The 13657-nt window shown below is 44.6% G+C and overlaps 1 protein-coding gene across 1 annotated transcript; it reads left to right on the plus strand.

The window, feature by feature from the left end:
* The first annotated feature begins 5238 nt into the window (after nucleotides 1-5238).
* Nucleotides 5239-12791, plus strand: LOC146644486 (uncharacterized). The gene is made up of 9 exons (XM_085396011.1): nucleotides 5239-5293; nucleotides 8940-8981; nucleotides 9132-9404; nucleotides 9490-9726; nucleotides 9823-10026; nucleotides 10933-11001; nucleotides 11165-11188; nucleotides 11292-11336; nucleotides 12218-12791. The coding sequence occupies exons 1-9, from the start codon at nucleotides 5239-5241 to the stop codon at nucleotides 12451-12453; spliced, it is 1185 nt and encodes a 394-aa protein (XP_085252137.1). The 3' UTR covers nucleotides 12454-12791.
* Nucleotides 12792-13657: the final 866 nt, after the last annotated feature.

Consider the following 13657-nt stretch of genomic DNA (forward strand, 5'->3'; position numbering starts at 1 on the left):
TGAGACGCCTGACGGTTTGCCAGAATCTCTTCGAGGCAGTCCGAAAGTCTTTTTCCATGGCCTCTCCGAACTCCTCCCACACCCGAGTTTTTGCTTCAGCCACTGCCCGAGCCGCATTCCGCTTGGCCTGTCGATACCTGTTGGCTGCCTCCGGAGTCCCACAGGCTAACCAAGCCCGATAGGACTCCTTCTTCAGCCTGGTGGCTCCCTTCACCTCTGGTGTCCACCATTTGGTTCGGGGATTACCACCGCGGCAGGCACCAACCACCTTGCGGCCGCAGCTCAATGCAGCAGCTTCGGCAATGGAGACGCTGAACATGGTCCATTCGGACTCAATGTCCCCAGTCTCCCTCGGAATGCTGTTGAAGCTCTGCCAGAGGTGTGCGTTGAAGATCTCGCGGACTGGGACTCTGCTAGAGGTTCCCAGGACACCCTCACTACGCGTTTAGGTGCACCAGGTCTGTCCAGCGTCCTCCCCCGCCACCTGATCCAACTCACCACCAGGTGGTGATCAGTTGACAGCTCAGCCCCTCTCTTTACCCGAGTGTCCAGAACATATGGTCGCAGGTCTGCTGATACGATTACAAAATCGATCATCGACCTACGGCCTAGAGCGTCCTGGTGCCACGTGCACTTATGGACACTCTTATGTTCGAACAGGGTGTTCGTTATGGCCAAACTGTGATTAGCACAGAAGTCCAATAACAAAGCACCGCTCGGGTTCAGATCAGGGAGGCCGTTCCTCCCAATCACGCCCCTCCAGGTCTCGCTGTCGTTACCCACGTGAGCATTGAAGTCTCCCAGCAGGACAACAGAGTCTCCAGGTGGAGCACCCTCCAGCACCCCCCCAGGGACTCTAAGAAGGCTGGGTACTCTGAACTGCCACTCGGCGCATAAGCGCAGATGACAGTCAGGACCCGTTCCCCGACCCTAAGGCGCAGGGAACAAACCCTCTCGTCCACCGGGAAAAACCCCAACGTACCGGCAGCAAGCCGAGGGGATATTAGAATACCCACCCCAGCCCGCCGCCTCTCACCAGGGGCAACTCCAGACTGAGACAGAGTCCAGCCCCTCTCCAGGAGACTGGTTCCAGAGCCCAAGCCATGCGTAGAGGTGAGCCCGACTATATCTAGCCGGTACCTCTCAACCTCACGCTCTAACTCAGGCTCCTTCCCCACCAGAGAGGTGACATTCCATGTCCCTATTGCCAGTCTTGGCAGCCGGGGGTCAGTCCGCTAGGGCCTCCACTCCTGGCCGCCACCCGGCACACAATGCACCCGACCCCTATGGCGCCTCCTGCGGGTGGTGGGCCTGCGGGAGGATGGGCCCATGTCTCCTCTTCGGGCCGCGCTCGCCCTCGGGCACCCTCCCCGGGCCTGGCTCCAGGGCGGGGCCCCGGTAACCCTATCCCGGGCAGGGTAAACTGTTCCCTCGATATCCTTTTCATAAGGGTCTTTTGCTTTTATTTTATATTTTATATTTATATTTTATACTTAAAACTGACAACAGATAGCTGCTGGAGTTTGGAGGAGAAGAGAACAAATATTTAAAACATAATCTGATCATTTCTGCCTTCAGGATCTCCAGGTATTAACATGCTGTTTTTGTTTCCTCCTCAATTAAATATGTCTTGATGCATTCTCAATCATCCAGGAAAATAACTCATCCAAGTGACTTCTTCAGTGACTGAAGAAGTCACTTGGATGAGTGACGAAACGTTTCTCCCAGAAAACGCTACGTCCAGATGAACAGAATCAACTTTTGGAGATCAATTAAATATGCTGTTTCTTCTCTGTTCTTCTTATTCCTGAATTTAAATATTTTAATGCTAGATTTAATTTGGAGTCACCTTTTTAAATAATAACAGAACATTTTACATCAGGGGCGATATGATGGGTGAAGATGCAAAATATACTGACAGCTTAGTATTAAATAAAACTATCCACCTTAACTTTAATCTCAGCCAAACCAATTTACTCAGGAAAATATCAAACACTGAAATAATTTAGAAGTTATCCAACTGACTTGTATATCATGTTTAACCTGAGTAGCAAAAGACTGCGGGCGGTCTGAAAACAATGTGCCGGGAGTCGGCTCTTTTCGCCGTCGTCGTCAGCTATCGAGCTGGTGGGTAACAGGCATTTCCGAAAATGTCTGAGCACTTTTGTAAACATGCGATGTCTTGATAAATCGAGCAGATATTTGAAGCTTACACAGCTACATGCATCGCCTGAAAATATCTTAAAAGTTTATTTTGTGACCCAGAAAGAGTAATATTTCAAACTTTTTAGCCATGTTTCTCCGCTATTGCCGCATTTGAGTTTTGGACGAAATGCATTCTGGGATATTTAGCTGTTCCAAGTCCACATAAGTCACCATCAATGCATGCTTGATAAAACGGGCGGAGTGAGAACACATCCAGGAATGTTTTGTGTTCTCAGCTTGCTGCTTTGAATTGGAACAGTACTTGGTCTCCAACTGATGACGTATCACGAGTCTGCACTACCACAAGTACACACAAGTATGCATATTGAGACAGGGCCAAACATCCCAATGGGAAGAGCCACACATCAAAACAGGCAGCATGTAATTACAAACCACAGCATTGAATCATACCAGAAGTATTACGGAGGGCTTTCTGATAAAGCAGTAAACAATTTCTCCAGGCTAAATGATGATCTTCTGAATTTCTTATACTCCATTATCTCTCTAGCTTACAAGTTATCTGCTTTACAATGCTGCATCCAGAATCAGTTGCATGAACAGAATCAACTTTTTGGGGATTTACTAACCTGGATGATTGCGCATGCAGAAAAACATTAGCAGAGTTAAGGTAATTGGTTATTCTAAATTTTTTCAGAATCAGAATCAGAATCAGAAAGGGGTTTATTGCCAAATGTTGAGCAGGTTTACAACATTAGGAAATTGCTGCGGTGCTTCAGTGCAAACATAGTGTCATAAATTGCGCTTAAATAGACATGAAAAAATAAAAGTAAGGATAAGAATTAAAAGTGCTACGTAGAAAGATATGTGCATGAGCTATACATGAGATATATACATGAGAATAAGAATTAAGAGTGCTACGTAGAAAGATATATACATGAGTGCAGGTGGTGATCAGTGCCAAACATGGAATGATGCAGTGACACAGCGTAGGGTCATGTGTTAGTGGCGGGAACAGTCATATGGTTATTGTTCATGTGTCCAACAGCAGAGGGGAAGAAACTGTTCTTATGGCGAGAGGTTCTGGTGCGAATGGACCGGAGCCTCCTGCCTGAGGGGAGCAGGTCAAACAGACTGTGTCCAGGGTGAGAAGGGTCAGCTGAGATCCGAGCTGCACGCCGCAATGTCCTGGAGGTGTACAGGTCCTGCAGAGATGGGAGTCTGCAGCCAATCACCTTCTCAGCAGAGCGCACAACACGCTGCAGTCTCTGTTTGTCCCTGATAGTGGCTCCAGCGTACCACACGGTGATGGAGGAGGTGAGGATGGACTCGATGATTGCAGTGTAGAACTGCATCATCGTCCGTGTTGGCAGGTTGAATTTCTTCAGCTGCCTCAGGAAGTACATCCTCTGCTGGGCTTTCTTGATGACGGAGGTGATGGTGGGCTCCCACTTCAGGTCCTGGGTGATGGTGGTACCCAGGAAGCGGAATGAGTCCACAGAGGTGATGGGGGTGTCAGTCAGGATGATGGGGGGGAGTGGGGCTGTGTGCTTCCTGAAGTCCACAATAATCTCCACTGTCTTCTGGGCATTCAGCACCAGGTTGTTGTGGCTGCACCAGGACACCAGACGTTCAACCTCCCTCCTGTAGGCAGACTCATCCCCGTCCGAGATGAGCCCAATAACGGTGGTGTCTTCTGCAAACTTGATTAGCTTGACAGACTGGTGGGTGGAGGTGCAGCAGTTGGTGTACAGGGAGAAGAGCAGAGGAGAAAGAACACAGCCCTGAGGGGAGCCGGTGCTGATGGTCCGGGAGTCCGAGACATTCTTTCCCAGCCTCACATGCTGCTTCCTGTCCGTCAGGAAGTCAGTGATCCACCGGCAGATGGGATCAGGCACATTCATCTGGGAAAGCTTGCCTCGGAGATGGTCTGGAAGGATGGTGTTGAAGGCAGAGCTGAAGTCCACAAACAGGATCCTGGCGTAGGTTCCTGGGGAGTCCAGATGCTGCAGGATGAAGTGTAGGGCCATGTTGATGGCGTCGTCTACAGACCTGTTGGCTCTATATGCAAACTGCAGGGGGTCCAGGAGGGGGGCCGTGAGGGTCTTGAGATGGGAGAGAACTAGGCGCTCAAATGACTTCATGACCACAGATGTCAGAGCCACGGGTCTGTAGTCATTTAGTCCAGTGATCCTAGGTTTCTTGGGGACAGGGATTATGGTAGAGGACTTGAAGCAGGCAGGCACATGACATGCCTGCAGTGAGGAGTTGAAAATTCCAGAAAACACTGGGGCCAGCTCGTTTTATATATTGTCTTTTATATATTGTTTTATATATTGTCTATAGTTGTGAATTTGAGTATAAATGGATGGCCATCCGAGAGAGCAGTTTGGGTGAGGAGAGGAAGACGGGACAAAGACACGCTGTGGAAGAGAGATTAATAATAATAACTTAAACTTAAATGCAGAGATGTGTATAAAAATGTAGGGAGTGAAGAAGAAACAATCAGTGCATCGTGAGATGCATAGAGTGTGCATCCCATGCAGCACCCAAACCCCCCATTACCCAGTCTGGAAAAGGTGTGAAGTTGCACATAGCAGGAAACAGTGAGACGTGTTGTCTGTACAGGAACTATAAGTTGCTTTACTCTCACACAGACTGTGGACCACTGTTTGAATATCTCCACTAAACAACATGAACATTTGTATTGTCTCATTAAACTCACGTTCAAGGCTGCAGTTATGTGTAAACAGCCTGAGAGCATCAGTAAATCAGTCAGTGAGGCCAGTCTGTGACTCTGGAGCTCCTTCAGCTCCAATGACAGAGTTAACCAGAGCTGGATGAACTGAAAGAGTGGATGAGCTCTGTGTGGATGGCTGTGACAGCAGCTTGTCCTCTGCTGTAACTCCATAATGAGCAGAGTCAGCCTCTCCTCTCTGAGCTTCATGGAGCTGTGATGGACTTTACGAAGAACCTCTGTGAGCCGGACACACAGCAGCATGCTGATGTAGAGACATGACAACAGGAAGTGATGAAATCATAGCCCGAGGTCTCTGTCTGCTGCTCAGACCACACATGCCCAGTCGACATCCAGACACCATGAAGTGGGCCCCTCTGCGCGTCCTCCTCGGTGAGTCCCTCATTTGTTTCCAGGATAGATGTTCACAGCAGCTCAGTCTGAAACACAGCAAAGCTGACCTAATTAGAATACTTTATTAATCCCTGAGGAAATTATGTGGTAATAGTTGCTCAAGTCGACAAGAAAAGTAACTGACTAAAATTAATTAAATAATACAATATATGGCAAAGTTACGGAATATATCAAAATAGCTCAATTATCAATATCACAGTATATTACACAGATTAAATTTATATTGCTGATATTGTCCTCTAAACTGCAAACCTTTGTTATTTCCCGGTCCCTTTGGGTGTCACAACTTCACGTGATTCACCCAAAGGACACTGTGTGTACTCGCTAATTAAATTCACAGGAGTGACGTGTTTAGCCGCATGTTCTCCTTAAATTGCTGGCTGTCTGAGTGGTGTCCCAGAAACGATGTGGACTTCATAGATAATTGGCAAACCTTCTGGAGGAAACCTGGTCTTGTTAGGAGAGACGGCATCCATCCCACTTTGGATGGAGCAGCTCTCATTTCTAGAAATTGTCATGGTTCTGTGTCCTTTTGACCCAGCATTTTAAGTTTCTTGTGTTATAGTAATATTTTGTATTATTGCTTATGTTCAAATTCATTTATGGTATTAGTTATTCTTTCATTTCCTGTTTAGATTCTTGAATTTTAAGAATTCCTGTTGTGTCTTTTCCCTCTGTGTCCCCTGCTGTGTGTCTATGTTTATGTGTGTTAGTCCTTGTGCCTTATTTCCCTCCTCTTTGCCCATGTCTTCCCCTTGTGTGTGCCATTCCACGTTCCCCCATCTATTATGACCATGTATCTCCCTAGACCATCTTGCTTCTATGGAGTATCCACATCTGCACCAGTCAAAAATGACTTAAACAAAAAAACACAAAGAAAGAACAATACAGGATCCACATCTGAACCAAAGAGTAAAACAGTGAAATGTGGATTGTTAAATATTAGGTATCTCTCCTCCAAGTCTCTGTTAGTACATGACTTAATAATTGGTCAACAAATCGATTTACTCTGTCTTACAGAAACCTGGTTGCAGCAGGATGATTATGTTAGTTTAAATCCATTGTTCCCCCATCGTTTTAACATATGGCATAGAAACTGAACATTTAACAGTGTTTCCTGAAAACCCTCTCCTGTCTGATCATTTCCTGATAACATTTACATTTATAATAATTGATTACACAGCAGTGGAGAGTAGACTTTATCACAGTAGATGTCTTTCTGAAAGCGCTGTAACTAAGTTTAAGAATATAATCCACCCACTGTTATCATCTTCAATGCCCTGTACCAACATAGAGCAGAGCAGCTATCTGAACGCTACTCCAACAGAGGCCGATTATCTTGTTAATAATTTTACCTCCTCACTATGTACGACTCTGGATACTGTAGCTCCAGTGAAATCTAAGGCCTCAAGTACCTGCCTCTGTGGTATAATTCTCAAACACGTACCCTAAAGCAGATGACTCGTAAGCTGGAGAGGAAATGGCGTGTTTTAAGAAAGCTCTCCATAAAGACAACAAGGACTGCCTTTTATCACCAAAGGAACATAGCAAAATTCAGACAAGATTTTCACTTGACACGGCATAGTAGGGGTTTGTTTAAAAACTCTCTCCAATGCAAATTAATTTTAGGTTGAATAACGTGATATAGATCCATTAAATCCCGAATCGATTTTTAAATATAGATATATTTTGCTAGAATCTCAGGTTAAAGCTCACAAACTATTTCAACAACCACCAAACAGGTAAAACAGCAAATAAGAGCAGGTAATTGATTTCACACAAAGACGTAAACACAAAGCACGGATCCCCCCATTCACTTTTGCGCCACATATGCGGACATACTGGTGGGTGCTGAAAGACGACATCTCACAGATTCTGAAGCTGCAGGTTTCATCAGTCTGACCAAAATTCACCGAATCAGTAGCAAACAAAGATCAAAACTACGCTTCAGATTTGAAAAACATCGTCATGGATTGCCTCCTACTTTAGTTTTTAACTCCTCCACAGCTCTATTGCCCTTCTCTCTCCCAGTGTACCCATATCTCTGTTTTCTGCATTATTTTCTGCTTCTTATGCACCAGTCTACCGTTGTGTACAGTGTTGTTGCCTGTTTTTCTTTCAAAAATAACTTCGCCAAATTTCTGCTGTTCAATACTGAAGAAATTTAAACTTTCACAAATTATGCCAAATTGCAAAATGCTTTCCTCTACTGCAGATCATACCTCTGATCTACTGCTGAATATTTTTAAGGTTATATGCAATAACAAGCAAATCTCAAAAAGTAAGCCTGCAGTGCAAGAGTGAAGTGCTCTAATAGGGTGATATGGTACTACAAGGTCATTAAGATAAGATGGGGCCTGATTATTTAAGACCTTGTATATGAGAAGCAGGATTTTGAATTCTGGATTTAACAGGAAGCCAGTCAAGGGAAGCCAAAACAGGAGAAATCTGCTCTCTCTTTCTAGTCCCTGTCAGGACTCTTGCTGCAGCATTTTGGATCAGCTGAAGGCTTTTCAGGGAGTTTTTAGGACTTCCTGATAATAATGAATTACAGTCGTCCAGCCTGGAAGTAATAAATGCATGAACTAGTTTTTCAGCGTCACTCTGAGACAGGATATTTCTAACTTTAGAGATGTTGCGCAAATGGAAGAAAGCAGTCTTACATATTTGTTTAATATGTGCATTGAAGGACATGTCCTGGTCAAAAATGACTCCAAGGTTCCTCACAGCGTTACTGGAGGCCAAGGTAATGCCATCCAGAGTAAGAATCTGCTTAGATACCATATTTCTAAGATTTTCAGGGCCGAGTACAATAACCTCAGTTTGATCTGAATTAAGAAGCAGAGAGTTAGCGGCCATCCAGGTCTTTATGTCTTTAAGACATTCCTGCAGTCCTGCAAGATCTAGAGTGTGATTAAAGTGGTGGGTGGGTTCTTTTACATTTTGAGAGAAGCCAGTTGAGTCTAATAACAGATTAAATGCCATGTTGAGGCTGTCATTTTTAGCATCTACATTGATGTTAAAATCACCCACAATAATTATTTTATCTGAGCTGAGCACTAAATCAGATAAAAAGTCAGAGAAATCAGAGAGAAACTCAGTGTAAGGCCCAGGTGGATGATAGATGATAACAAGTAAGACTGGTTTCTGAGTTTTACAGCTGGGGTGGACGAGGCTAAGCATCAGGCTTTCAAATGAAAGTCTGTCTTGGTCTTTCGTTAATTAATAGGATGGTGTGGAAAAATTGCTGCCACACCGCCCCCTCGGCCTGTGCTTCGAGATTTCTGGTAGTTAGAATGACTCGGGGGTGTTGATTCATTTAAACTAACATAATCATCCTGCTGCAACCAGGTTTCTGTAAGGCAGAGTGAATCAATTTGTTGATCAATTATTAAGTCATGTACTAATATAATGTTTGTGTCACAGATCTTAAAGTCTCTCTCTGTGTGTAAACAATGGTTGCAGGTGCGTCTTCAGGTCCACGTTAGTCACATTAGTTGAATGCACGTTTAAAAATCTGGTTTAGTTTTGTCTTTGGACCCTTGTGTAACAGGTTCTGGGTCCCAACTGTGGTCTGCCTGTTAGTGACCTCTGACCCTCAGTGACCTCTGTCCTCCTGTTACAGGTGTGTGTGTGCTGCTGCAGTCTGCACTGACTGTTTCTGCAGGTGAGTTGGTGGAAGTGAAAACATTCAGTGAGACTCCAACAAGAACACAAATACATTTATTCTGTGTGTGTGTGTGTGTGTGTGTGTGTGTGTGTGTGTGTGTGTGTGTGTGTGTGTGTGTGTGTGTGTGTGTGTGTGTCTGTCCTCCAGTGTCTCTGTCTGTCAGCCCAAACCTTCAGCAGTTCTTCAGTGGACCTTCTTCAGTGTATCTGACTTGTGTTGATGATGGACAGATAGTTGATGGATGGACAGTGAAGAGGACCAGAGGAGGACTTACTGAGGACTGTGGAGCAGCTGCAGGCTTTGGGGAGTTTAAAAGTTACACCTGCATCCTCTCAGACATCTCCGAGCCAGACTCTGCAAGTTACTGGTGTGAAACCAGTTCTGGACAGAGGAGTGATCAGATCAACATCACTGTAACTGGTACACAAACTCACTGCTCCATCTGCTGGTACAGCATCTGGATATGACTCTACTCTCATTAACTCTGTTTGTCTCCATTGGTCAGAAAAACATCTTATCCTTGAGGTTCCTGCACTTCCTGTGAGGACAGGAAGTGATGTCACACTGCGCTGCAGACAAAGGAATGGTGGCACAGTTCAGGGTTATTTCTCCATCAAAGGAAGTTCTGTTGGTCCTAAACGAGAGCACAGCATCACTAACATCCAGCAGTCTGATGAAGGCCTCTACTGGTGCTCTACTGATGACGGTGGAAAGTCTCCTCAGAGCTTTCTGAGGGTCAGAGGTCAGATCACTGACATCACTTCCTGTTTAAAGCCATGAATTAATCTGCTGAGCTGATAATAAAGTGACTGAATCATCTTCATCATCTCTCCTGCAGATCCTCATCTTCCTCAAACACCATCTCCCTCCTCTCCTCCTGTAAACTCTTTTTTTTACTCTTTCCATTCACCACCCAGCCTCCCCCCCCCCCCCCCCCCCCCCCCTCCGTCTCTCCTGGTCACAGTTGTAGCAAGTCTCGTCTCTGTGGTTCTCCTGATTCTAGTTGTGGGTGGAGTTCTGTTCTTCTGCAGGGAAATAAAAGGTGAGAAACCTGGACAGAAGTAAAAGTCCTGTCACTTTAAAAAATTCATTTAGAATGAACTGTATATTTGAATTAAACAATTTGATTCAATTCAGTTTTATTTCCACAGCATCAAATCCCAACAACTGTCTCCTGAAGGTGCTTTATATTGTAAGGTAGACCCTACAATAATACATACAGTGAAATCCCAACAATCATTTGACTCCCAGTGGGAGGAAAAACTCCCAGGAAGAAACCTCCAACGGAACACAGCACCTTTATATAATTTAGTGTATGAAAATAAGGCCAGATAATGATAAGAAAAAAGAGGCTTTTTAGGGAATACTGCTCAGTTTTTATGATATATGTAAGAACAAGAGTTGGTCTGTCATTAACATGGCTCTTTTACATTTTGAGAAATCGAGGTTTCTGGTAGTTAGAATGACTCAGCTGCTTCATTTAAACTAACATAATCATCCTGCTGTGACCAGGTTTCTGTAAGGCAGAGTAAATCGATTTGTTGATCATTTATAAAATCATGTACTAACAGAGACTTGGAGGAGAGAGACCTAATGTTTAATAATCCTCAGTGAGTTGTTTCCTCCTTTGGTGCTTTTGCGGTGGTTTAATTAACGTCAGTGGAGAGCTCCTCCTGTGCTGATGAAGATGATGATTGTTTGTTTGTTTGTTAATTTATTTCAAACATGTAAAAAAAATATTCAGGTACATTTAGTAAAGAAAATAAGAGGGTGAAAAAATTCTATACAAAAGTCAATACATTTCAATATTGCTACCGTTCTGATTCATTTACATGTTGAACGGGAGTGGGAAGAAGTAGACACCTATTTAATCCCACCCTTTTGCCATAAATTATTAGTTAATTTATTAGGAACTCCTCCTGTGCTGATGAGACTCTGTGTAATGTAGGAGCTCGGGGAGAAGACCTGTGGAGGTGTGGTGGTGACGGCTGTCTGAGACGGAGCGTCTCCCTCTTCTGTGAGTCTCGTTCATGTTTCTTCACGTATCATCTGTGTTTCCACCACTGGAGGGCGCTGTGGATTATTGATGTGTGGGAACAGTAACCAATCACTGCAGTATGAATGGTTCTCTTTGGTCATGTGAAAATTTGATCTCTGATCAGTATGTTCTTCGTTTTCAGGCCTGTTTCTGCTGACTGCTGCAGGTGAGCTGATATTCCTACACCTGTCTGTCCTCATCATGACCTCTGACCTTTGGTGAACTTTAGTGATCTCTCACCTTTAGTGACCCCTGTCCTTCTGTTGCAGGTGTGTGTGTGCTGCTGGTGAGGTTTTTTTTAATTTTTTCTATAGGTGAGTGACAGTAAAAACATTCAATTATTTTTCTGGTTATGTGTCTGTGACGGTTCTCAGTCATCCAGTTCATTGTGGTGTAAGGAGCTTGGAAAGAAAAGAAGTTCCATCTTCACCAAGGCGTTCCCAGGCCAGCCGAGAGATATAATCTCTCCAGCGTGTCCTGGGTCTGCCTCGGGCCTCCTCCTGGTGGGACATGCCCAGAACACCTCACCCAGGTGGCGCCCAGGAGGCATGCTTGTCAGATGCCCGAACCACCTCAGCTGGCTCCTTTCGATGTGGAGGAGCAGCGGCTCTACTCTGAGCCCCTCCCCGATGGCTGAACTTCTCACCCTATCTCTAAGGGAGAGGCCAGCCACCCTTCGGAGGAAGCTCATTTCTGCCGCTTGTATCCGCGATCTCGTTCTTTTGGTCACTACCCACAGCTCGTGGCCATAGGTGAGGGTAGAGACGTAGATTGACCAGTAAATTGAGAGCTTTGCTTTTTCGCTCAGCTCTCTCTTCACCACGACGGACCTGTGCAGTGTCTGCATCACTGCGGCCGCAGCACCAATCCGTCTGTCGATCTCCGGCTCCCTTCTCCCATCACTCGTGAACAAGACTCCGAGATGCTTAAACTCCTCCACTTGGGGCAGAGATGAGATTCTGAGGCCACGTAACTGAAATCCCTCCGCCACTTGGCTGCACCTAGAAATCCTGTCCTTAGAAAATTATGAACAGAATCGGTGATGGATGGATAGATTCAGATAAACAATCTGTAACACATCCCAGATGTACACATTTCTTGAAAAAGTAATGAATTTTGTAAATTAATTTGACATTAGAAACATAAGTCAAGGCTTTGAGTCTCTTGACTCTTCCTCTATGTCTTTCTCCTTTAGGTCCTCCACTTCTTTTTTCTGAGTCTGTGCTTAGACTCTTCTGCCATCTAGTGGTCTTCTGTCTGTACTGCATCTCCACTGGTCTGCTGCTGTCCATCTGCTGTAGCAGGAAGACACGGAACAAACAACCTGTTTCCATGGAGATGACCCAGCGTGATGGAGGTCAACGTTTGCAGCAATTGGATGAAAAGTGTGATGATGTTACTGCTATTATCACCACTGAGCATGCCTTCTGAGCTGCAGAGGCTGTTTTACGATGAAGTTGTGTTTGCTTTCATGGTGGATGTTCTTGAGTGTTCCTGGATTCATGTGTTCATAACTTTGATGTGTAGCTGCTGAAGGTGAATTCTTTAAATGACTCCAACCTCTGCTGGGCTGTGTATGAGCAATCAAACATCTTAAAGGGTTTTTCTGCCTTCAGCTTCTTGTAGAGTCATTAGCTGAGCTCACCTTTGCTAGCATGAGTGTATCTTCATCAGAAATCTCTTTGGTAAAGCTGCTGAACAAAAAGTAGCTGGATTATGTCGTTTTACAGCTTCTAACCTGAAAGCTGGCTGTCATACACAAGATATTCTGTTAATATCAACATAAAAGGCAGACACAGGCACACAGAAACTGTGTGTCTGTGTCTGATTTATAACACAAAGTCTCTACGACTGATTTTGTACAGATGTGCATGTGTGTTGGAGTGTTTGAAGCATCATCAGTGTCTCTGTTATGTTCACTGGCAGGTTGTTCGTACAGTGCAGAGAGGTCTATTAACACATAGTCAATGTGTTAATAACAGCATAACAAGTAACGGTGTCAGATCTTTCTCTCCATTTTGTGGGTGCAGGACCTTGTTCGATTGAGAGGCTAGTCAGGGACTAGGCGCAGTGGTGATCCAGGATTACCCCATGCACATTAAAACAGGCTAAACAAAGAATAAAAAAGAGACGGTATAGCAATTCAGATTCAGAAGACTTTATTTATCCCCAAGGGGCAATTAAGAGACTGACCTTGCCGACCGTACATACAATACAGAAACATCACATTTGGGATAAACGCTCTCGATCTGAAAACCTAAACCAGTGTCTCTGGTGAAGTAAATAGAAGGATGGAAACTAACGGTGCTAACAAACTCTTATGTCTCTGGAAATCTAACGGTCTCACAAAAATAAAGAGATTAGTTATCCTATCAACTAGATTGGCTGATTGTGGACAAACGCTGAGGTAAAATCATCAACTATTGCTTTGAGAGCTCCAATAAAACAAACTCCTAAAGGTAAACATGCAGGATAGAGGCATAAAACTATGGCTGGAGCCACCAGAGCTTTAGTACATGCCAATTAAAGAAAATAATGAAGGGCACTTCAAAATATCAATAAGAAGGCTGTGAGTCTAAACCACACACATCACTGTCACGGCTAAGACGTATGGACTCAGATGGAGACAGCACAC

The sequence above is a fragment of the Rhamphochromis longiceps genome, linkage group LG22 (assembly GCF_057381845.1).
Source record: "Rhamphochromis longiceps isolate RC_006_pf linkage group LG22, R_longiceps_female_GT1.1, whole genome shotgun sequence".
Lineage (NCBI taxonomy): Eukaryota > Metazoa > Chordata > Actinopteri > Cichliformes > Cichlidae > Rhamphochromis > Rhamphochromis longiceps.